Below are 27,670 nucleotides of genomic sequence, written 5' to 3' on the forward strand. Positions count from 1 at the left end.
GATATAGCAAAGAGTAAAAAGAAAAACAAAAATTGTGAGATGATCACTTAATTACCTCTTTAAAAGCCAGATAGAATCATATTGGAATATAACCACATTTAGTGTCTGCTGTATTTAAAGAAAACATATTACAACAGTAACGTTATATATGTATATACATAGTTTTGAAGATAGCCTTGCTATCAAATTATTCTGCAGGATGTAATACAGTTCACATAAACTTTTATTTTCTAATTAAGTTATAATAGATAATAAAAGATAGACCTTGTAAAATGCAAATTGCCTTTCTTTAAAATAAAACGTGATTCTTTGTGGATGAACTCAGGGAGATTAATTGCCATCTGTGCTTCAGCAAATTCTCAAATGCTGTAGACAGAGCTTAAGAGCAACCAGGGAGGTAGAAGGGAATAGCAGAAGGGGTGATGAACATAAGCCAATGGGCAAGATGGGTAAGGACAAAGACAAGCAGGACTTACACTTGTGTAAGCTGGAATGGAAGGAAAGAGGTAGGTAAAGAGCAAAGAAAGGACATAATCATAAAGATAAATTTTGTACTCCTGACAAGATTGGAGAAATATCTATTAGATAAGGCTAAAGCTACTCTAAATAAGTTGAACAAAAAGAAATCTTGAATACCTAGTCACTAAACACAGAAGTCCCATTAGTACCATATAATTATGAATTTCAGGTCACTTTCTACTGAAAGTCAGACAATTAAGATTATGAAGATAACCTAGGTTGCTGAGAAGAATAAGATGAATGGTGAGCTAAACATAAAATAATTGTGAAAAGCGTCCTGATTTTTTTTAATATAGAATAATCTAAACCATATTTTTCATACTGTATTAATCTGGCAGATGGTCCACAGATTCTGGATCTGCTTTTCCTCATAACGCTGCATTCAGAAATGCTAAAAACACAAACATTACTGTTTTCAATTTGTGATTTAAATCAAGTTGATCTTTCAATTTTAAGGTCTTTGCTGCTGGCTCATTAATTATTCCATATTAAGGAGATTCCCTAATTCATCAATCTGAAACTGGATTCTATCCAACAAGATGAATATTAAAATATCTCTAGAGAAAACACTTTCTTCTTCTGGCAGAAGGTATTGATGGAAGCCATCAATGCTAACTTCTCAATGAGCAGGTTGAAACTGAGTACTGAGTAGACTATCCCAGCAGAGACAAGTCAGAGGTTAGTGAAAACATTCTCAGTGGGTCAGATCAATGTTGCAGATTTCCCACTGTGTATTTTCATTGTGTTTTGGCAAATTCAAGGATTAAAAAATAAAATAAATCAGCAAGCAATACGACAATTTGTTGAACGATCATGTCTATGTGTAGTAGGTTTTTGTGAAAAGTGTGCTAATAATGCTTTGGAACAATCTATGTACTTGCTAGGGATTTTTTCTTTTTTAATTTAGTTAATATAGAAATGTAGTGCAGACATTTAACTGTAATTAACAGCAATTAAAAGACCGCACTAGTCTGTCCTGTGACACGCAGTTCTCATGCTGTCCATAAAATCATTTTATTCACTTAAATTATCTGTTCACTTAAGACTGAACAAGTGATAAAAGCTTTATATTGGAAAGATTTTCATTGGCCTAGCCCACCAGAGTATTAAGTATTACTGTGGGACTAGTTTTTCAGCATTTATAGTTCTGCCTCACATTTCTCTTGCTGAATTTATAATATAACTTCTCCAATATATAGTATGATACTAAGATATTACAGATGTTAAATAGCACATTATTGCTGGTAAACTGTACCTATATTCTCTGAACGCAAGTAAATTCAGGCAATTACATCTATTTCCAAGCTAAAAAAAACCCCAAACAAAAACCCAACACAATAGGAAAAATAAAGTACCAAAGCTATCAAAGTACTAAAAAGTTAGTAAGATTACCATAGTACAATTCCTAACTAAAAACTTTTTTTTTTTAGCTGGCAGAGACAATTTAGAAAGACGAGAAACATATGTAAATGCTACCATCAGGGTAGGACTGCTTCACCAGTTTTGGGTGTTTGTGGTTTTTTTGTTTATGTGGGGGTATTTTGTTTGGGTTTTTTCAATTACAGGGAACTTTGAATAGTTCATGTTCACATCTAGAATGCACAATAATCTCTGTCACTCTGTAAACCAGCAATACTGACCTCTGTACTCATCCTCTTGCCCCCTGAGGGACTGATCCTAAGAGGCTGTTAAGACACTGAGATAGCAGCCTCCCCCCTCAAACTGTCTCAAGCTTGCAGAAACAGTTTCATAAATGTGTTTTTAGGAGACAGACAAGATATAAGGGGATGTTTGCAAGGAAGAAGGTCTGTTTAGGCTATGCAGAAACCAAGCCACAAGCAAGTTTTTAAAAGATGTGCTCAGGCTCTCCTGGAAACCAGCTTGGAACAATTTCTTGGTGCAAGTTCATGATACTATTCATTTAAACAGATTGAGCAAAGAAGATAGTTGGTACCGTGAAACAGAGAAGAATTGTTCATAGAGGGAGGAGACAAGCAAAGCCAAACCTCAGAAGGAAGACTACTAAGAAAAGAAAAATTAAACTACTAAGAAAATGTCAATGCAAGTCCATGAGGAATTTTAGATTAATACAGAGTCTAAACTTCTAAATTTAAGGTGGAAAGAAAACAAAATTTGCATACAGAATGCTCAATTAAAATTTGTCAGGAAATGATAAAAAGAGAAAGGATTAACTGATAGACAAAGGATAAGACCAACAAAACCCGAAAAGTAATTTTTAGTAAAGTAGAAATAAAACACATTAGGAAGAGAACAGAGACTTCTAATTCTGTATTTCTTAAAGAAATTTTGTATGTAATCATACAAAACATTTGATAAAAACTAAAGCCAGACCATTAGGATTATATAAAGAAGAGATCATCGTACTATAATATGTAAATTACATTTGCATTCTGCAAGGGCCAGATTTTCTCATTCTACTCTGAACCAAAGCTGATGTGACATAAGATCCCATTGATTTTAATTTGTGATGTACAAAGTCTCTACAGGTATGCAGAACAGAAGCCTAAATCATCATCGTCTAAAAGTTTGATTGTTGCATCCTTCTTAGGAATGGGACAGTTGAGTGGAGATTTCATGGAGCACCTCTAAAAGCAGAGGAGAATCCAGAACCTAACAGAGGAAGAGCAATAGTAGCACAAACCACAACTCTGCCCTATGAATCTTGTTACTTTCTTGGAACAGGAAAGGATCCAGCATATGAATTTAAATAATCATGAAATCATTGAGTTCAGAACACAAAATTCTGACTATGACATATGGACAAGGCTGCTTCTCAGAGTTGTTGTTTTTGGGTTTTTTTTTATAATCTAGTCTTGTTCTGTCTGCTCACCTCTTGCAAAACCATTTTCTTAAAAACATTTTTAGAGATGCTAATTACAGAAGAAATCAGCAGCCTTCTTTGCCTGAAGAAGGCAAAAAACCCTGTTGGAACTAGTGCACAGTAACATGCTGACTGGTAACATGGTGGATTTACATGACGGTTTTTGTGTACTATGGATACTGAATTCCCAGGCAACTTTCTAAAGCAATAAAGTGTAAAAAGATGTGGCAAAAGCACATCACAGGATTTGTGAATGTTTCTTCATTACAACTATAAACTTGGAGACACATAAAGTACATACTGATACTGTAAGACTGTAAACTTGTTACTAAAAGTCCGGATTGGGATGGTGGTAATAGTGAATTTTACCCTTTTCAGATCTCCTGTGGAACAGTGAGTTATCTTAATTTTATATGGTACATAAAGTAAAATTTAGCAATATGTATTTTACATAGAAATATACACTTTCCATTTTATGTCTATAAAGTGAATTAAGACTAAAAGAAAATAAAGGTATTTAAAACAGAAAAACGTATTTGTTATGGAGAACCTATTGAGAAAAGTCTATTGCAAGTGCAATCACAGGCATGCAGTGATTATAGCTAATCTAAGATTCCAGTCACCCAGGAAAGAGAACTGCTTAACACTGCACTAAATAATACGGATATCTGCCTAAAAGTAAGAGACTGTATTTGCACAGATGAAGACCAATAAATTCTTTATGTAAGATCATTCTGCTGGTACAACCTTGTGCTGCGATGAATTTCCTTATTCAACTATTAGATAAAATGAGGACTGTGTCTTTGCAGGTACTTCCCAAATCCTAAATTTTACTTACATAGGTTCTTACTGGTGTTCATTCTAACAGAATATAGAACACCAGGCTACATAATACTGCTGAGTAGGTAGTAAATATGAATTTTCAGCACTGTATAATCTTTTAAAGGTCATATTCTCAGGTGCTGGCATTTTTTGTCAGATTTGATGCATCTACAAATCAAACAGGATTTAAAATGCTATGTTCTGCATCTAATCTTTAAAATGATCTGTTACAATATATATGTGACTCGGCCATTCCAATGAAATAGAAATGTTCTCCTTAAGTAAACTGCATCAATAACATTGTGGTCTCTCTTCTGTCAAATTGCAATACAACAATAAGACACATGGGCCAAGGTTAGATCTTCCTTGCAGAATTAACTTCATTGTTCTACACATAGTCAGAATCCAGGTGCAGGAACTCATGGAGTGTTGCTAGTGAGAACTCTCATTAGCCTAGTTAGAAGTCATCTTACCAGTGAATGCTTCCAAAAACACGGTATACATCTCCAACAAATGACTGTACGTGACTGGAGTAGCCATCCTACTTGTTTGGTATATGCAAATCATGTAGACATTCACTTCTTTCCTATGTCTTCTTCCTGTTCATAGGCTCAGCTAGCTGAACTGGTGCCCAGCTGAATCTTTTCATTACAGAACCAGTGAGATCATCTGCCAGGGTTCTTTAGAATGGTTGCTGTTTCCAAGCACGATACGACACAGGCCTGCCTAAGTTAGCAAATGTTTGTCCTAATGCAGAGCCTTAAATGTTTTGCTTCCCATGATACAAATTGTGTTTAAAACATAATTTAAGTCCAAATTTGAAGAACGCCAAGCTTTTTTAAGAGACAAACGTGTCTCTTAAAAAAAAAAACCAGGGAAAAACAGGGAAAACCAGTTTAGTACTACTGAGTATAAAGAAGATGACTTAAACAGAATCATCACACAATTGCAATTACATTGTAATACCTTTCACAGTATTCCATTAGTAGTAGCGGAAATAAAAAAGATGATAACAGTAATATTTTAGTGCTGCCTGTACTTAACTTGTTATATCTGCCAAGCCAACAAAACCAAAAAAAGAATAGCAGATCAGAATAACATCCACTTATCTACCTCTCAAAACATTTGATTTTATCACTGAGGGGAGATATAAAAGCTTCTACACCTGTTCTTTTGTTTTTCCTCAAAAGAACAGTTGTACATCCATATGTATATTACTAAACAATATCATCTTAATAAACACTGACTATACACTGACTAACAGAAAGGTTATCAGCAAGCACCAAAGTAGGCCACAGCAGTACCTGAAACACAGGTTTTCACATTCTGAAAGGAAGGGAATTTTTAGCTCTAGGAAGGTGGCTTCAATAGAGTGTCTGTGGCACTTCCAACAGAGAACACAGTGACAACAGATTTACAGATTGTAACTTCAGTTAGTTTACTATTTGATTTCACACCTTTAAAAGGAAGGGAATTTACAATAACCTGAAATAGCTTTGACTGTAGTAGGAAAATGGTTTTAATGTTTCTATCAGGGAGGTTTCTTCGTTTTCCATTTTAAGAGCATGATTCCCTTGTTCCGTGGCCTATATATCACAAACATGTGACAGATGGTACTAGCTGGCCTTGCATACTGAAGAGAAAGAACTGTAAAAAGATGCTCTTAGGAAACACACCCAACGTATCTTGTGCTGCTGATTTTCTAAAAAACTTCATTTGGAAATTGTTCCAAACACTAGAAAAATATAAAAATCCAGCTGATACAATACATGTTTGATAATCATACGTCTATTTCTGCTGCATTAGTAATCTGCTCAAAATCAGTGATTAAGTAAGCAAATCTAGTAATACCTGGTACTTTGCAGATAGAGTGTTCACTGCAGTTTATTAAGTTATAGAACAATAACTAAATCCCACACCTAAGTCAAGCAGATTGCTCAGTTTTAGCAAAGCCTACAGAGCTCTTAAACTGACAAGATAGGCAACATAAAACATTCACCTCTTACAGTTAAAATACTATAAAGGCAGTTTTCAGGGTAATTTAAACCATCCTATTTATTTTCTTAGACTTCCTTTGACTCTCAAGGAACTAAAATAACTACTCTACAGCCACTGAAGGAATTCACATGCCAAATGAAAGCTTATGATTTCTGCAAATTCCTAAACAGGCATTTCTTTACTTGGTGAGGGTAAGGGGGGCAGGGGGAGGGGAAGCAGCTACCATTAGAATGGTGATAATGTTGATAGTGAAAATGTCTGGAACTATAAGGAACGAAGTTTCACAAAACTAATTTAGAAAACAATATAATTAGAGGTTAGTCCCAATGAAAAGGGATTGATAATTCCAAATCATTTTATAACCATCCAATTTACTAAAAGTTCATGGATTTAGAAATGACTGTTTAAAGAGAGAAGAGCCTACCATTGAAATTTGTGATTTTTGAAGATATGTCCCCTCCATAAGGAATACCCATCTGTACAGTATGTGTTCATATGAATTTGAATACATTTGATTTATATTAGCTTACAGGAGTTTAAAGTATCTGTTTTACCTGTGTCACCCTGAAGAAACTAAAATCAGGCTATAATCTAGCACTTCGAGAAAAAATACTGTAAAAAAATTCTTTGTCTTTTTTTTTTAGACATTTTTGGATTTGGGGTTGTATTTTCCCCCTCAAAACAAGCAAGCAAAAAAGAACTCATTCTACCCTACCCAGAATCTCTCTAGGATGCCTCCAGTATTTTGGAATTATTGACCACGATCATTTAATATTTTAACTTGGAAATAAAATCATGAATCTGAGAAAATTTCTGTAACTTCCTGGCATTTAAAGAATTCAAAAACAGCTCCAAATTGCTTAAATTTTTAAAAATTATAAATATTTATTACCTATCTATATTTCCAAAGCAGATGTGAACTGCAACTGGTATATACTATTTGAACTCAGACAAGAGTCCAGGGAGATGAAATCAGGGACCAAACTGCAGGGCCAGCACTCAGATCACCTCTTCTATTGCACAGGGCTGCAGCTCTTGGCTGAATCCCCAAGGGCTGAATCCTCCGAGGGAAGTTCATGGCCTATTGCAGGTTCTTAATTAATTCATCTCTCCACAAGCCTCTAGGCACCATGTGGGATATAGGCTCCCCATGGAGCAGACAGGGAGTAGGGCAGTTGTGGTAGCCAGGGCAGCCCCAAACCCATGGCCAGGAGAGTCTGTGGTGAGGGACCGAACCCCTCAGGCTTCACTGAAATGGGGTCCTGGACTAAGGGAAGGGTGAAGAGAGGCCCTAAGGGAGGATGGGCAGGAACAGTCAGGGCTGTTGATGCCCTCAGGGACATTCATATAGACATTTCTGAATGGCATTGTTGGATCTAGGTACTTTGGCTTTTATTTTAGGCACTTCAGGAGTGCTGTGGCTGTTCAGACTTTATTTATGCTCTCATTATGCCCTACTTTCTCTACAGGGGTCTGCTATGTTTTTTTAAATTGCAGTAAGTAGCAGCACTGACAAAGACAAAAGATACAGGGTAGCTTGTGAGTTGTGTTATTTTCATTCAGAACAAACACTTGTGGACACAGTTAAAACAGACCTTATCTCTTACCACTCATGTAAGTAGCTCTCAGATAGAGATTGATTTTTATTCTGAATGACATTTGAAATCCAGCATGCTAATAAAAATATAGATAGAAATCATAAGTGTGATTAAAGATAATCTAACACACTTCACTCCACTGCAGCATCTGCCTAGCACATTTATCACAGAAAGTCAGACTGCAGGCCAATCTGAGACACTTCACAGCACTAGAAGCATTAAGAGCCCAAATGTATTAAATAACATTAAAAAGGTATAATTTAGTAGAGCACACTGCTAGATTTTTTTTTAAATTCTTATAATTTCTAATCAGCACTTTGAACAACTAGCTTTTATTTACATTTCAATATGAATCATGATGTAGGCAATGCATTGTTTGTTTCTACTTACATATTCTTCCTTCTGCTTTTTGGCCTTTCAAAACTACCATTACCATCGGGCTTTTGTACTGCCAACTGTTAATCAATAGTCATGACAAAATATCGAGTATTTTTTTCTCCCTACAAAATTATTTTAAAAAGCACAGTAGTATCTACTTAAACAGGTAGAAAATTAATGTGTGCAAATTTCTTTGCAAGTCACACAGTTTATCCAGTTCAAAGCAATGGCTCATCTGCTTTTAGTCAAAATAGCTGCTCCTTCTCCCTTTAAGACATAAGTTTAGAGACCTCCTCCACAACTGAATAAACTGAAATTTCAAATACAGTATGTCTGCTAAAGAAAGAACTGGGTTTAGTATATCTTTTAGTAATCAAAGGAAACAAACAAATCAAAAAGCTACTAGCTAAGACAATTAAATGCCAAGAAAAGAAAAATTACCTTTATAATTCCTTGATCTTTTACAGTGAATTATATGCATTTGAACTATGCCCCCTGACTGATATTTTCACTTAAGTATTTGACAGAGAGAAGCTGGAAAACTTGCTATGAAGAGAAAGCATCGATTTGTGGCTGTTCTGCACTAATGGCTTCCTAGGGAATAATAAAATAAGTTAGAGCCTAATGAAATGACTGATCTTTCGTTCAGGATAACAATGAACCTTAGCCGTCAAGTCAGACTCATTATTCTAAACGACAAGCCAAAAAGGCAAAGCAGAAGTTACATCTTCCTAGCAACCCAATATATTGTTATACAAGGACATTTAAATTTCTTGATCCAAAGATGAAATTTTAATATGGCATAGCAGTGACATACTTATTTGGTACATGCTCCCTTCTGGCTACTAATCCCACAAAAAGTACACTTAACATTCACAGAGAATCTTTGAAAAGGATGTTGATAATATAGCCCTTGACAATTTAAGAAATTTAAGATTCTATTTCTAGCTCTTATGAAAACAGTGGTACCCAGTCGGATCAAATATATATATCTTGTTCATTTTCCTACCTCGAACAATGAATAGAAGGAAAAAGTAAGAGCAGGCACGTTAACAGGATAACCCCCAACACTATTCTAGCCTCTGGACTTCCTGAGTTGGCTAAGTCATTCGACTGTCATTAGAAACCATCAATGGATTTGTTTTCCAAAATTATCCAGTCTTCCTTTGAGCCCATAAAAATTTTTGGCATCCATAATATAATCACAATATATAACTAGCTTCAGAAATCTTTCATGAAACAATTGAAGAACCACCACTTGTTCCTTCTGGACCTGTTTCCTCAAACTTCTTGTACTGGAATAGAAAGACAATCTAACCTCATGCGCCATATACATCATATCCTGAATTTACAGACTTTTAGCATAACAGTTCTTCATCATCCCGTTTCTAGACCGAAGAGTCCTATTATACTCAATTTTTAACCATATACCCTCTGTTCTATAATTCTAATAATCCTTTTCTGCCTTCTTTGGGGCACCAATATTGTATACAGTATTAATGAAATGGATGGAAGATGGATTTATACAATGGCATAAGTATGTTCTCTGTTTCTCTTTGATTTTTCTGGTAGTTGGTATTTGGTTTGTTTTTTGACTGCTGCTAAGCCCTGGGATGCAGTCATCATGGAACCACCCATCATAAGAAGTCAATGTTTTGACAGATGATCAAATCATTTCATTTCTCAAAAAAAGGGTCATGAAAGAAAATATTTACAAATTAAAGGATAGGATTCTTCAGCTTTAGTTGCAACCATTAGCAGCCAGGTAAGAATTTGGATTTCAAATACCTAAAATCATTTTTGAAAGAGAAAATTTTAAAAATATTAGAAATATGTAATTTAATTTAAGGATACAGTAAACTATTTTGTTAAATGTAATAAATTTAACAAAGAAAAGGAGATGCTCCACAAAACAAAGGCCTTCCAGAAATAGGTTTCCAGGAGTAGCAAAGCATGAAACCTTCAAAACAGATTAATACTAGATATACCAGAGACAATACAATTTTGACATTTCAAGTCTCAGGGTTCTGCACAACTCTTCGGTTACTTCTTTATTGTATTTATTCCCAGAACTGTTACTTGTTGCACACTCCTGTTTTACCTATTTAGAGTACAGAGTTCTGGGGGGTTTTGGTTTGGTTTTCTTTTTAAAGCAAGGATGTATGGAACAAATTCATCAACATTATATGAAGTACTCTTCAGTAAAAACTTAAATTAAAACTGTGGGATATTAAATAGTTTTACAAATTGCTTGTAAATAGTAAAAATATCAGCACAGTCGAAACTTTATCTGCTGAGCTTATCCAAATCATTCTTTCTATGATTTTCATTAAAAGACATTTTCTTGAGTCAAATTTATATCTCTGGAGGAATTTTTCAGCAGTTTTAAAAGGAAACAAGTAAAAGAATCTAGTAACTTACATGGTAAAGACATCAATAACATCTCCTGCAGCTCTTGTCATCTCAAAGTAGGTTTGCAGAATGTTGACAGTTCCTGAAAGTGCTTCATGTCCACATCCACAGAACAGTGCAACTCCAGCATACAGCAGGATGGTAGCAATCAAAGATGCATAGGGAATACCTCCCAGGCATTTGATGCAACACTCGAAGCATCCTACAAGAAAAAAACCAAGTTCCAGATTACATCAAGAAAGCAAAAAGAAAGCTTTTACTCTTGAGAAACACTTTCAAAAATTAAAGACTTCAGGCCAAAGAGAGCTTCGGTCAAGTTAAACAACCCAGATCATCAGAAAATCTGTGAAAGGTTAATTCAACTTCTGAGTTTCCTCAGTTGCTTCTTGACCTGTTAAATGTAGACATGCCCTCTGATTAGCATGAAAGGTTAGAAAACAAGGCGAGGCCTATAAATTTGAAATGCTTATAGAGACAATGACCAATTAAAACTGACTTATAAGATGTTCAGCAGGTATGAGTCAATGTATTTTAACATGCTCCAAAGGCTTTATGCTGTGCTAAAACACAGGAATACCACAGATATGTTAAAAGAAAGAAAAAAGGTACAAAAAAAATGTAGCTTTGACATGTAATTTCATATTTTGTCCTTTAAGTTGGTAAGTTTCTATTTCATTTAGGCTAGATAAGAAAAGTAAGAATTTCCTATCTGTTCAAACATTCATTCATTCATTTACTACTTTTAATGAACAAATATAAATCTGTGATATATATATATTTGTCATATATATATATGTTTAGCAGGAAACAACATCACAGCCTTGGCCATATTGATCACCATAACTGGTCCACCCTGGCCTCAAATCGGGAGGCCTGGAGACACACCATCTATAACGCAGCTGTCTCCTTTGAGAACACACACAGGATCACCCTCGAGGAAAAAAGGCAACGCAGAAAGAACCGTGTTCTGTAGAATATACCATCTAAAGAGTCTTTCTGCTGTGCCTTTTGCAATCGGATATGTCTATCACGTATTGGCCTCATAAGTCACCAACGTGCCTGTAACAAATGTGCATAGAGCCTTCCCAAATCTTCGTTCGCGAAGCCCAGCCATGTATGTATGTATGTATGTATATGTTTAGCAGCTACTTATATGCAAGATTCTCCGAAGAATTTAAGCCATTTTCAAATATACACACATTTTCCTTAAATAGAAACCTCTTGATATTTTTGTACATGTAAAGAATACTACAAAAGGCAGTATTCCAATGGCTGGATAGTTTCTGGCAGAAAAATATAATATACTGAATATTGAATATTCTAAGCATGTAAAAGACAAAATAATTCCCAATTATGCATGCTAGCTTTATAAAAATATAAAGAAAGTTATAGTTTGAGACTTCTTTTGGCTAAGGACAACTTGCTATAGCAGAGCCAACTGTAAAATACCAAATGTAAAATGTGCAAATTTGTATATTTTAACTGCTGCCAAAGTTTTGCTGAGTAACCTGTTGTACAAGTTGCCCACCTCCAGCAGCCATCACACACACCATGGGCGTAACACTTTCCATGCTTCCAATACTTTGGTAACAGTATTTCATTTTCTTCCCCCTCTCTGAGCCCATGCAACTCTGGATGAAGAACACATCTTGCAATTCATGTCATTCTCCTGTAGAGTGGCAGTGGGGAGCTTTCATATTCAGCAGCACAAAGCTTTGAATGTCCAGTGATCACTTTGTGTCTTTCTTCACAGTGATTGTTAGACTATGGGGCTCTTATACCCAGAAACTCTGTGGGTGTTTCATCAGTGCAAGGTCTAAGGAACAGACTAGGAAGATAAACAAATTCTTTTGAAGTAACTAATTCTGCATTGTAAGGAAACCTCTTAAAATTCCTTTGGTTCTGTTTTCTAAGATTACCCTTAATAATAACCGTGGTAAACTCCTCAGTGTTTAAAAGCCTACACAAATACTAGAAAAGAATCATTCACTGGAAAATCTCCTATCTAAAGGGCAAAAAAATTAACATATATTTAAAAGATATACATTGAACAAGAACTACAGGTATATATGTAGTTGCTTGACATCAGAGTTTATTAAAAAATTCCCATTGCAATTTTCAGCACAGAAAAAGCCTCAGAAAATTAGTACCATTGTACATCCATAGGCTTTATATGAAAAAGTAAAAAGAAGGGGAGAGATTACAATAGACTGATAATGAGAGTGATGTATGAGGGCTTGTAAAGTCAAAGATGAAAAAATAAGGTACACCTAAATATTTTCAGGGACACATAGACTGTAGGGAGAGTGTTTCTTGATATTGCAATAGCTTAGGGCAGAGTAGTGGAAGAGAGATTTTGTAAAGGCTTCTTTTTCCTCTTCCAAGAAAGATGAAGTTGGAAGAGAGAAAGTTAAAGAAATGACAACACAAGAATAAGAACAGCTAATAGTCTGAACTGGAAGAAGTTTCATTAAGGCCACACCCACATAACACTGCTGTATTTAATGCTGTGAGCATTGTTATGCAGAAAAGGCTGGCTGTGCAATACCTCCTGCAAGCTGCTGCACATCACTCTCTAGGTCAAGTGAGAGTTGAGCACACACCCAGAGGTCACAAAATAAGATGTCATCAATACCCAGGGTCACTAATATTGCTTTAGCTTTATTATAGTGAAACATTGTAAAAATATTGTAGCAAATGTGGGTTTTGTAGCAAATGTGGGTAGAGTCCTTCCCAAATCTTCGTTTGCGAAGCCTAGCCATGACTGTAAAAAATAGAGTAAAATAGCATAACAAAGTAAAAACTGCATAATACAATAAAGTGATGACATATAAAAAGGAGCAATACAATGGAAAATTTAATCAGAAATAAATCCCTTTTTTCCCCCCAATTGTTTCAAAATTTGAAAAATAACTGAAACAGATTCATAGTTTTTGAAGTGCTTCTATTTATCTCTTGCATTAAAACTGTTCACGCTCATAAGTCTTTGAGGGAAGCTTTTAGTAGTAGAATATTTTACCAATTCAAGATCTTTTCACTCATTAAAAAAAACTCAGAAAAAAATTAATTCAAACACATTAAATTTTCAGATTATTAGGTATTCTCAAGGCCTTGCTCATTTATTCAGCTCTTCCATAGGCTTACTACCTTTCTCACTATTCATTTCATGAGTAACTCTAGACTTTTCAGGGTTGTCAAATCAACTCAAAACTAGAGAAAACCAGTGAATCAGGACTAAAATTTTAAAATGGCTATCACACATCATTCATACAACATGAGGTAATGTGCTGCGGGTAGCATTTGCTCCAGTTCTTTTCTTTCAGTTGTTCAGAATTTGAAAATGGCTGTTTAATAACAGAACAATAGAAATGCTATTTTAACTTGCACAATGATATTGAACCACCAGTACAGAATTGTGACTCAGCTGCGCAATGTGTGAATGTCTGTGTGAGACAGGCAGTCATTCACCGCTCTGAATATCATCTTCACAAGGCAGTTAAAACATACAATCACAGAAATAATTACTAGGAAAGATGAAAAAGACTCTATGTTGCTTTGATGTTTGTTTTCATCTTCAAATACAGTTTTCAGTACTTTTCACAGAGTTCACTTTTCACAGTAAGCTCATGCTATATAATTCAGCATCTACTGTACTTATTTTGCTTATATGTACCAATATTTTTCCCTCAGGTAAAAATCTAGATCTCCTGGGACCATGTGCCTTTACTAAAACCATCGGAACTAATCAAAACCACTATTCTTTGGGGCTTTCAACATGAACTGTACTGTTGTTTTTTCTTTATTTTATCAAAATCATTCCATAGAGAAAATTTAATCATGAAATACAGAGAAGATGACAAGACAAGGAATTTTATTTTACATGGATAAAATAAAACTTCAAATACTTGCTATATTCATCTATCAAAATGAAGCACATTAATGTTGCATTATATACATCTACCTTCCAGTCAGCAAAGATCTCATAGACCTTTGTTTCTCTTAGTACAATTTTTGGTCTACATCAGAAATATGCTTGATGTAGATATCTAAACTTCTGCTTTAAAGGGCTTGAAAAGTGTTCCTTATATAGGCAAATCTGTGCACACCTCTTCTAGTTTCTGGGTTTTGGGTGCAAATTTTCTAACACATCTCCAAGTGCCCTAGCCAAACATAAGTTGACCTTCTGTTTATACAACCTCTTCTCTGCATTAAGAAGGCAAAGGATTTAGATTTTGAGCAGCAGAAGAAATTGTCCCTGTGATTTACATCTTATTAGGCACACAAATTGCACCACCACAATAATTTCTTTGTTTATGTGTTAGTGGCATCTGAACTCTGCCTCCTCAGTACAGATCAGGAGATACACCTGACAAATAAAACACCTAATCCATTTCTGGCCAGTACATCTAAAAGAAGGAAAAAAAAGATTCAGGACTTACATCTCTTCCCACTTCTGTCTGTGAAATTGAAGTTTAAATCAATGATATCAGAACCAGTTTTAAAATGCAATTATGCTACTGTCTTTTACATTAGTGGATAAGAAAATCCATTCACCCTAGACATTAACATGAAGAAAATAAATATTAAAAAATACATAAAAAGTAAACATAGAGAATATGGTTTTTCATAGAGAATATTTCTGGGTTTGCTTTTTTCATTCTTTCCAAGGCATTTTCAGCTAGAACATCTAGGATGATTAATCACAGACAACTACATCTCCAAAGCATTACTGATTAATCACAGATAATTACGTCTCCAATGGGAACAAGTACCTCTGATGATCATATAACATTTTAATAACATTTTTTCTTATTTTTATTAAAGAATTTTCTTTCTAATATGAGGAGATAGGACAGCAGAGCCAAAGAAAAATGCAAGAGAACTATATAAACTTGAAATAAACAAAGTAACAAAATCTTCTCTGCCTTCCATGCCTGGTTAGGTATGCATTTTTTTATATCTAAATTTGTACCACTTGTCACACAGCTTTCATGGCCAATCAACTCAAATACAGAAATACAGTTTCACAGACCATCATGAAACATGCAGATTAAGTTCTGAATTCTATTAAGGTAGACTTAACCTCAAGAAGTCAAGCTACTGTTATGTAATTATTTAATTGATAAATACACCCATCAAACACATTGTACTGAAGAAAAAGTAACATATTTTACTTATATCTAGCATCAAAACCCCCTCAAATTATTCAACACTTGGCCAGACTTTCTGATCTGAAACTGGTCACCAAGGCATCACAGTATAGCAACACACAGAAGCAATCCAGCTTCTTTAATATTGTCCCAAGTACAGAAGAAAGACAAGACATTCAAGATGGGGTTTTACTAAGCTGCAAATGAGGTGAAGCAACATTTTGGAATGAGTTGGCAAAGATCACCCCTGTACTTTGATCTGAAAAACGTATTCGAGAAGGGTTGCATACACAATCCCACATATTTGCCCTCTGTGTCCCAGGATCATTTATGGGATACACCCCCACTCTGCTCCCACCCTCCACTGTTATACAAGATGCTAAAAACTAAAATACCTTTCTTAGTCTCACTCAGGAGATGACTTCTCATTTAAATTAGCTTTCAGTTAGAATGATTACTGTTACAGAATTAGCTATCAAGCAACAAAAGTACTTTTGCTACAAAATTAATTCTGAGATCCTGACTGCTAGGACCACAGTGGAAAATTAAACTAGACAGTATTTTGATCGAATTGTTAAGCATGTAAAGCAACACGTTACGTCAAAAAGCAAGAATAATACCCCAACAAAATCACAAAAGGATTTTCAGGAAAAATGCTGACTAATTGCAAGAAAATACAAAACAAATATGCAGGTATCTTTTACACATTAAATTGTGTATCATTACTGGATCTACTTTGACTTGTTATCTCCTTACATGTTAGCTAATCAGACATCAGCTAACACCAAAAATCAAAATGCTAGTCCCTAGGTCTTTACAGTAATTTTGCAGTTAATAATTGCATCAGTTACTGTACTCAACCTGGGACCAAGGCTAAGAGGAATCATAAAGACTTTTTCTTATTTAGATGCAAAATTTATCCAACTAAATTGAAATACCTAAGGTTGTGCGTTGTGCATGTTTGCTCATAAGAATCCCCCATCCAAGGTGATAACTTTAAGTAGTGGGGATGTAATCCGGTTATACTGTATCCAAAAATTCTCCCTCTGTAGAAACATAACTTCACACAACTCCTCCATTCACATATTTACCTGTGCAACATCTATCCCAACTGACTATGATTCTCTAAGCTTCAGTCATCATAAGAAAGTTACTTAAGATATTTAAATGATACTGAGATTATCTCACCATGGACATGTCAAGTCTCCACACAGCCCCCACTGCCCCCCAGACCAACAATAATAATGATAATATTGCAGCATAAAGATCCACAATTTTCTCTCATATTACATACCATTACACTTTGTCTTTAGGTTATACAAAGAATTTTCACCAACATTAAAAAAATTATAAAATCCTTAAAAGGAGTTTGAAAACAAAAATGAGAAGAAAAATTGCATACATATAATAAAGTGGTCTGAAAATGGAGCCTTAAGAGACTGAAGAAACTGCATGTGTATGTGAGGAAATTTTTAGTAACAAAAGATGCAGATCTTTATTGCCAACTTTAGGAGTTCATGTTTTCTTACAGGGCTAAACGCTGAAATACTTGAAATTGAAGCAGTAAAGGTGAAATATTTGGTCCTTCAGCACATTTTGAACTGCAGAAAATATTTGGAATCTTGTCTGTAATCAGCAAAAGAAAAGGAATAGCATTTTTTTATTAGTAGGCTCACAGAAATAAAATTGAAATAATCAACTGTTATTTACTCCACCCTATATCAATACAAGATTGCTCTGCACTTGTACTAAGAAAATACAGACCAACAGATACTGTTGTAAAAAGCCCTTTTCTAAACCGAATTTAATTCTCTGAGAAATTTTATTTAGAGATTTTAGAATTCTAATACCATCTCAGGTCAGTAGTCCAATGTAAATTCAAATGTGTCATGGAATGCAAGAAAATTGCACAGCAAAACATTTTTTTTCAAAAGGAAAACTACTAAGACCTTCAAAGACCTGATTTAAAAACTCATTTATGAATGTAAAATTATTTTTTTCATTGTTATTTTCATTTGAAATGTAGGGATCTTCAGATTACATGGTATTTTAATAAAATATAGTACAGTACACAAAATCCCTCCCTCTCTTACTCATATGGATGCTCTCTTGATCTGAGTAACAGAAAATAATAATTAAATCTGAACAAAGGCAATAGAATTTGTACATTTTTGTACACGGCTTAAAATCAGCTATGATTTCATCCAGAACTGCCCCTTGTTCTTGTTGTCCCTTGTCCCTTGTTAAACACTCAGTACTCCAGTTCAAATTGTAATGTTTAAAAAACTGTATTCACTAGAGAAAAAAAAATTAATTCAGCAAGCTCAGTACAAATCATGGTACTCTTACATCAGAAATATAACTTAGATTTGCATTTTCATCATATGCATTGAACACATTTCTTCACTCATATTCAAGTTAATGAAATCTTGAATGGATTGCTTATATAGATTCTAAATAATCAACTGTTTTAATGTAGCGTGGTAGTAAAATGAAATAAGCTACTTTCTCAATGAGAAGAAATATTGTTCCAAGAAATCTTCATCTATAACACTGATCTATTTAAACAACTATTTTTAGCAAATCAACATAGCAGAGATCTATAATTTCTGGGTTACTATCACCAGATACAATAAACTTTCAAAGCCAAATTAAAGATGTATTTTATATTTGATCTAAATTATATTAAAAATCAATTGTCATCTAAGTTTAAAGACAGAGATTACACAAAGAAACATGGTTTTAATTCTCATCAAAGCACAATGTATGGCAAGTTAAACAAGGAATAAGTGGTCATCTCTTTCTCCTAGTTTGGGAGTCATGTATGTACTTATCCCAAGATAACAAACATGTTTCTCTTGTTCCATCTGTCTTAACTACTCTGAAATCTGAAGGCGAAAAAAAAAAACCACCAAAAAAACCCAAACAGGCTATCAACAGTCTCTTTTCCTGGATAACTGAGACACAGATATATATGGATAAATATACAAATAACATATACACATATATATGCACACACAGAGTTCTACTATAATGTCCAGCAGGAAAGAGAATTAAACGAAAAATCTACCAGCCTATCTGTTGAATATATGTAAAAAGGCAAATCTGAATTAACCACCATGTACAATAATTTCATCCCATCTTTCACTGGTCATACTTCAGCAATACTCAATGGCGGAAGGACAAAAATTAATTTTCCATCATACTGGATTGTATCAACGACCAAACAGCTTGTTGAATTCCTCTGTTGCACCACAGTATTCTGCCAAAGTATTTGTTGCACTTGGATAACTTTCTAATGAATTATGTGAATCACTAGGTATGATATATTAATAAAAAAGCACTGTGAAGCACTACACCTGATTAGTACCTTTTGGCAAAATGCAAATCTAAGATGTAATGACAGCAGAGAATAAGTGGCTTGGCAGGAAAGTCTCATCATGAATCATGATCAAAGGTCTAGATTTCATGTAGTGAAGGTGCATTCCAAGCTTTATCAGAGACTGCACAACATCCCAAAGAGCTACTCTGTATTTCTTTCCTCCTCCATAACTCTCAACAACAAAGGGAAACTATCTTGGATTAAATGGAACTAATTTTTTAAAGAAAAATGTCTCATTTTCTTTGCCAGCCAGACAGGAAACAGCCTTTTCATCACTATTTTTTTTTCTTCTTCTTTGATGAGCAGGTAAATCATCCTGCATGCTGTATGCTTCCTTTAAAGTATCAGTGTTACCTTTCCCAGCCCTGTCAATTGTAATTTTAACAAAGAACTAATTTAAGCAAAAGCTCCTGGCTGCACACCTCATGGCTTGTCAAAGAAATTGGCTCAGTTACTATTTAGGTACCTACACAAGGCTCCATTTAGTAAGGCATTGAGCATGTGCTTGACTGAAAACATGTGGCTTGTCTCATCAACTTAAAATCAAATTAAAACTGTAACTTCAATAAAATACAGAATATGAGGTAGATATCCAGAACTAAATGGCATTATATCAGTAGATATGACACCTTTTTTGTTTCACATTCAAAGAAGAAAAATTTACATGTGAGATATTTATAAATATCCATACTGGTTTTGTTTTTCTTGGCCCAAGTAGATAATGCTTCTCATGAGGGAGGAACAAATTATTAACTGAAAACATCAGAAGAGGGAACTGTACGTGCTTGAGAAGATTGGTTTTACAGGCACTGTTACAGCTTGTAAAGTAAAACAATGCAATTTTTTTAGAGAAAGTATTAACTAAAATAATATATGTATATACATGCAAGAATGTACACACATCTTTGAAAGAAACTACAAACAGAAATGAATCCTTATATTTGGGATATTGATGATTATTTCAATGTACAGAAAACTGTGCTGCGACTAGCTGTTATAGAGTCTTCAGTACTTTAGGTTTATTACTGTTTAATGAGACAAATCTTAATCTAGCAGTTAATAAGTATTAAGGTTACTGACACAGAGCAGTCACTGCCTGAAATACAAATTAGTCAGGCATAACACAGTCAATCTTTGTAATCTTAAAAAAACCTTCTGGCTGATTTAACATAGACAACATTTGTCAGCTTCAAAATCATTCAAAAGCTAAGGGGACAGGAATGAAACAAACTAGTTGCACAAATGTGATAGAAAGAATGAAGAAGTGGGTCAATTAATTCAAACAGTTTGTCCATTACATGTATTTTTATATATCATGTATCTTAGATTTGCACATTAAATAAATGTGCATTATTGTTAATAAATAGGTTATAAAAATGTTATATGTATCAATAATGCATAGATGATTATTGGAACAATATAAATGTTTCTGGTTTGATCTGATTGAAAACAATAACATTTTGTAAGAACATTAATTCCATGCAACATTTAGTATATGCTCATTATAAAGTGAATGACAAGGCTATGGATCATAAAACTAGAAAATAAGTATCCTTTTCATCTCTCTCATCTAGAGTTCATAGAATTAATTCCTCAATTCTTTTCCTCAGCCTTGAAAAGAGCTATTTCTTCCAAATGGAAAGCTACTATGGATTATGTACTGAAATGTAATTCTGCACTAATTTTTTCTCATTCACTTTTTTCTTTCATTTTCCAAATCTTACAAACACAGAAAACATTGGACAATGAATTTTCTGTGCACTCATCTGTTTAAATAGAATGTTCTACAAACCTCTTATATATTTAATAGGTATTTGTGGTTTTAAACATCTTCAATTTAGAGAAGTTAGCATCCTCCTTTTTTTTAGGTGGTGTAAAAGAGGAACCAACAGGTTATTTGCCAAGTGACTTTTCAGTTTGGCACTCAGAATAAGATTAATATGACTTCTCAGAGTACTTACACATATATAGCTCTTTATATAATGAAAGCACATTTTGCTGTTGACATTTCCAATTCTCTGTGTTTAAAACTCAGAAATAACAAAAATACAATTAAAGGTAAGTTGTAAATACCTTGATCTCAGGAAATTTTCCAGCAGCTCTGCAGGGCATAGTGGCCAGAAGCATATGAATAAAATACCACATATTCAGCTGCCTTAAATGATCTTTTTTACCTTACAAATCTTTTCTCTGCTGAAGCAGACAGGGGCTGTAGGTTGTACAGCTATTAGCTGATAGCAGTGGATTTCTAGAACTCAAAAAGCCTGGACCTTTGGATACAGTAGCAATTAAAATTTTCATTTACTTGGCATTATATAGCCCTTTATTCTACATCATATGCAATTTCTGATTCTATGTCCTCATATTTTATATCACTTTTATCTCAAAAGTTTCCCTTTGCTTCATCTGCTCCCTTTACCCTCAGACTGTCTTCATCTTGGCTACTCCTATTCCCTTGAACACCTATTTGCCTAAGAAACAATCAGAGCTGATAATCTTGCTAATTCTCTTCAAAGCTGGAAGACAGAAAGCTCAGCTGCTCTGTGGAATGTGCACTTCTCTCCCCACTCTTGTTTTATCCGTCTAATTCCACCACTCCTCTCCAAAACATTGAGATAACATTGAGATATTCCTCAATGAAACAGACATGTACAGGTTGTCCCATTTACTACCCAAAAGGGTAGAATAACTCCAAGTAAAGTAGCAGAAAAAAGAATTATAGAAAGCTTCAGTCTGAAATTTTGAATTCTTCTGGAAAGAAAGCCATAACCTTTTAATAGAAGCATTATATGACTGTCATTCTTACATCTCAGAAAGGAAAAATATTAAGAAATAGATGGGGCAGATAGCCATTATCCTTCAGGACAGGACCAGTTAGGTGGAAAACTACTCCATGAAACTAATTAATGCCATTGCACATATTTTTCAAAAAATACATGTGAATGTGTATGACACTTTAAAATGTACTACTTGAACTGCTCTATATAGTAATTAACAGCTTAATCTCATTTAAAACCAAAAACTTATGAAACTATCAGTAAATAGTTTTCAGACATAAATAAAACACAAACATAAGTGTTTGCCAGTGAATTTAGAATAAACAATCTACAGGTATCATTTAATCAGTGCAAATTTACATATTTTTTATTTTTATTGATAGCAACTTTAAAGATACAGGTCATAAGCAAAGTCTCTGTGGACCAGTGTGTTACATAATTTCTTAAGTCTACAACTAATAATCTTAGTGATATCAAACAGAAAGGTTTTTACTGGAACAGAGTAATTACATCCTACCAAGATCTCGGGTTAAGTAATGTATTTCTTGTGAACAGAAAGCTCTGCAACCAACTTCTATTGGCTTCAAATAGATCATATATTTAAAACCTAAGCTATCTCCCACTGGAGTTAAACAGCCTTTATTATTGATTCCAGCAGGAACAGAAATCTCAACAAGTATTTAATGCAGTGACAATTTTTAAAGTAAAGGAATGAATAACCGTATTGAGGAAATTGACTCTCAACCAAACAGATTAGAACCTAGTGAAAGATCAATATGCTTTAAGCATGCATTTCATTTTCACTCTTGATGTATAATGGAAAAAGCATACATACTTTTGTATTGAAATAGTAAAAGATATTTACAGCTAATACATGGGAAACAGACAAGAAAATTTCATTTCAAGAACAGACTCTGAAATAATATTTCATATTACTCTTATTCATTTGCTCTTTTTCCATGAAAACTACTTTCTTGTTTCACAAAGGTTCTTTTGTAAGATACCTAGATACAATTATTTTCATTAAAGTTTATAGTTTAGTCAAAACTCGATAGGATGCTAAAAGTCACTAATAAATTTTAATATATTTTCAAGTTAGACATCCTGTAGCTTTCTGTTTTTGTAGTTCTTTTTGCCCCTAAGTCTTTCTTCAATGAAAAAAAATTAATTTTTTTGAAAGGATGCAAAAAGTAGAATATTCTACTGATTCTGTGCTTTCTTGAACCTGTTGATCTTATTTTCTTAGCTAAGAATAAATTGAAGAATGAGAAGGTAATATAAAACACTGCAAAGAGTTCTTCAAGAGCATAGAACGTGAAATATAATTATTATGCATCAGAGACTTTTTTTCCCCTCACAGAAACCTAAAGTAAGGGAACTATTTTTAAGACAGGCACACAAAAGAGCAAGAAAAAAATCTGTGAAAGAGCAAAGACAATAAAAATTAGGAAATATGCTAAAAAATAAAAATGAAGTTTCCATTTAATATTTTTATCCTAATGGTCACAGACTAATCACTTTTTTAACCACTGATTATGAGTCCAAGCAGGGTCAACTTAAACCTTACACTAAATGGTGTTAAGACCGTAACTTAAATAGAGTTTTCTTTCTAAAGTTTCTAAATTTCTTTGTAGAAAGAAATCAAGTATTAATTTATGGATTGCAGATAATGTATAATGAAATATATCTACACTTGATTTGCTCAAAATGTGGGACTACAAGACTGCATGAAATTCAGCAGTACATTGACAGTCTGAATAGATACAGATATCATCTAATATTTATAAACCAGCAGCACCTTCCTATGTCCTTACCTAACTTTAAAACAGGAAATGCCTGCAGTTTTTATGTATGGTTTATGTTGGCTTTAGAATGCTTTATTATTACAAATTTTGGTTTTTTTCTAAACTCCAAATACTAAGGAAATGAAAGATTTTACATGAAACAGAAAAAAGATAGGTCAATCCTGAAATAAGAAAGCACTTTCCAGAAGCCATGATACAAGGTGACTGGCTCTCATTTCTCATGTATCTCCTGTTCTGCTGGCTTGCTCTACAGACAGAGAGCTCTGTAGTTCTTCACAGTTACACCAGTGTGATAGGATGCTCTCTACTGTCACATTTCACAGCAAGCAATAACTACCTTCCAGTATATTATTTAACTGAAGCAGTTCCAGAAAGAGAAATCAAAGCAAAACTCAAGAAGACAATATAACATATTTGGAAAGAAAGTATAGATATAAAAAGATAAGTTCAAAAGAATATTTCAAAAAAGGATTAGTACTTTGGTAGTGAAAAAAAGTCTTTCAAATTCTATTTATAGTATGTAAGATTTATATTGGATTTTCTTTACGTAAAAGATTTGTAGTTATTTTATTGTGGTTAAACATAGAAAATTTCCAGAGAATGTATTAGCCTGTTTTTGAGACACAAATGATTTTTCTCCTATGCTCAAAAGTTTTGAGCTTAAAAGCTTTCTAATGTAACATATTATCTTATAAAATATGCTGGTGCTTTAAGGTAAGGTCACTACAGAAAGGGAACAGATACTTTAGGAACACATACCTGTTATTACTATACAAAGAAAAGGCATTTGTCTTTTTTACAGCAGTGATCTTTACCTAAGATTGCTGTTATAAGTCCTGTGTTGACTATGGTCAAATTTGGTGAATATCAAATTTGTTTTCATTTTATTATGTTCAATTTAAAAGTTTACTTACTCACTCAATAAACACGAGCTGAATAGCATTAACACTTGTTTGATAAAGCAGTTTAATGTTATGTATAACTTTGTTAAAAAAACCCTTTTTTTTCAAGAACTGAAAACGTAAACTTTTACACTAAAATTAAAGTCACAATAGTTGTAAACTACTATTTTTTAAAGCTTGAAACTGTCAAAATTAATCCATTTCATCCTTTCTGCACTAATTTAATTAGAATAGCACAGCTATCTCTAGAAGTAAGCCATTTAGCATTTAAAAAAGGTCACAGTCTCAGGAAGTCTTATTGAGCTCCTGTACAGTCTCTTCATTGTATCACTATGCTAAGAGCAATATATGTTACTCCTGGGAAATGAAAAAAATATAGAAGTGAAAAGGTCAACAGGCAGAAAGGTTTGAGATTAAAAAAAAAAATAAAACAAAGACAAGCACATTTGAAGAAAAATAATTTGCTACTGTAAAAGATATGGATCTATGTGTATCCATAACATACTTACCTATAAGTATTTACACAAGTTAATTTAGTTTAAACAGCAGTTTTTTGAAAAGCAAATGGAGAATGTGTCTTTTCTACTGTATAAATTTGTATGTTCATGGCAATTATATCTAGGATTGAGAATGCAAAAATAAACAATTCTGCCTGGGATTTCCAGTATGCCTTTGCAGTGCCATTATTCCAGGAACACACCTTGGCCTACATTTACACAGGAAACTCATCACTTGCATATGAGAACAAAGCTGTGTCGTACTCAAAAGCTGTTACAGTGTGATAACAGGACACCATCAGGCTACTCACAATGGCAATATAGACAAAATTTTTAAAATGGAAGAATCAGACACATTTGTGATCTAATACAATCCATACAAACTACAAGTAGACAATTCATTTATTTTGGCTGCCACTACACTTCTTTTTGAGGTAGTGAAGGGGTTGCATAGAGCTGTACAGACTGGCAAAAGAGTTTTGACTATGTTAAGAGGTATTTTGAGCAATGTTTTCACCCACCCTCCCCAACCATTCCAGAAAATATTATTCCTTTAAACTAATCTGTTGGAAGGGAAATTATGATTTTCACAGATTTTTCAAATGTTTTTTTTAGTTTGTTTTTAAAATGTTTTAGCATTTTCAAATGGATGTTTAAATTTAAGCTAATTTTCTTTTTTAACTGTTTTTATATTGAAGATTTGATTAAAGCCAAAATTTAAAAAACAGTTTTTGATAAAGCCAAGTGATTTCTCTGAGTTAATAACTAATAAAAGAAACAGATTTCACAACTTAAGCTGTTTCAGGATAGAAAAGTTGTATACAGAACGCACAACTGATGCTCCTTGTATTTTAAGACTTCAAGGAAACAAGACAGGGAAAGGCTTTGGTTCACTATATAATTATCTATTTCTGTTTTTTTTCCAATGAATTCTAAACAAAGTATTAATACAAACTTCCTACTTTGTCTCTTGCATTACCTGTTCTGCGTGGAGGTACTTGAAGAGTTCTGAACTTTTCATTTGTAATAACTTATATTAGCTGCATCCTAGACAAACTTATTCTGATTCACTTGCCAAGCATATGGACTGTCTTCTCTGAACATGCAACACAGGAAAAAACCTGAGAGCAGTAAACATCACATAGAGGATTAAGGATTTGGAAGAGAGCTGTTTTGCAGACCAAATCCTCAATGTATGCAAAACAAAATAGACTAAAATACCGAATTTTAAGTGAACTCCAGCTATTCTGATCAGATGTCAACACCACTGAAAGCATACAAACAAGAAGATTAACTATGCATAAAAAAAACCCCACAAGTTAATGGCATTCACATTTCAATAAAAGTTTGCAACCAGATGTCATAGATGACAGCAGAAACCAGGATACTAGTTTACTATTTAATTTATTGAAACAATATTGATTTGAGAATTTCTATTTTATGAACAGAATATTATCCAACATGGAAAGTTACGATATTCTCTGTTTGCTAAGACATACAAAGCATGAGCAAACTGCAAACAACTCACACATAAAATGTTATAAAAATGTTTGAATTACACATACTTTGCCAATAACATTGACACAATATTGGTATGGATTTATAATGCTGGTTTTTCAGTTTACTAAAGACAAATCCTTCAGACTTTTTCATTACACACAGTCCAATCTAACAGCGCCTGAGTGCAGAAGAATGCACAAGAGTTCTCTCCAAAGTCAATGATCTCCTCTCTACATGAAGATTTTGGAGCTGTGTATGCTGAAGGCAAACGTCATTAGGGAGCATTAAAAAGAGTGTTCTAACTGCTATTGTAACAACTATAATTGACTCTAATTCTAGATGCTGCAGATAAATATCATGGGAAATTTCCAAAATTGTGCTCAGATCACTGTTAGTCACTCTGCTGCATTCTTATAAAAAACCCAGAATCTGACATTCCATTCCACCTTAATCCAAGGAGCATATTGGTATGTTACACAGGTTTTGCCAATCACTTTTCAATTATGGATTAATAGTAACCAAGCTAGGTTACAGACACTAGCACAGGAATAAGAATTCATCTGCCTCCAGGGATTTCATCTGCTTCCTGGGCTAGTAGAAGTCATTCAAGGAGATGATGGAAAAAAAAATCAATTTGCAGTAAATGATCCCCTTGTGTAGCTCACAAAAATCACTGAACACTGTGAGCACAGTTGCTTTTTGAATATTTAGACAATTCCTGATGGGCAAATCTCAGTGTGGATGCAGGACGCGTGGTCAGGGAGGTAAATGTGCACTTATCGAGCATATTAAAGAGCAAGAATTTAGAGTTACAGCAATGCTACAAGATTACCTTACATGTAATACCACAAAGGCTCCAAACAGACATTACAGACTAGCTTCCCTATTGAGAATGTAGACACTGCATATAGAAGCTGAGGCAACATCTTCCTTTTCATGTTACATAATTTCTTGTATGCCTTTCCTTATCCTTATTCAACATTACACACCAAGAGAGGGTTTACATAGACAAAGACATACATTGCAAAAAAAAAAAAATTGTTAGGTTGTTTTCTGTTTTGTTTTCTTTTTTTTTTAATGGAAAACAC

At 33.9% G+C, this 27,670-nt stretch overlaps 1 protein-coding gene across 1 annotated transcript in view; it reads right to left on the reverse strand.

Annotated features, from left to right (window-relative positions):
- The window catches only part of GPM6A (glycoprotein M6A), a 118,875-nt gene that overhangs the window by 26,264 nt on the left and 64,941 nt on the right, over positions 1 to 27,670 (reverse strand). The window contains exon 2 of the mRNA XM_064652523.1: positions 10,579 to 10,771. Within this exon, the coding sequence (XP_064508593.1) occupies positions 10,579 to 10,771 (193 nt within the window). The remainder of the gene's footprint in view (positions 1 to 10,578; positions 10,772 to 27,670) is intronic.

This window comes from Pseudopipra pipra, chromosome 4, assembly GCF_036250125.1.
Source record: "Pseudopipra pipra isolate bDixPip1 chromosome 4, bDixPip1.hap1, whole genome shotgun sequence".
In the NCBI taxonomy this organism is placed as follows: Eukaryota; Metazoa; Chordata; class Aves; order Passeriformes; family Pipridae; genus Pseudopipra; species Pseudopipra pipra.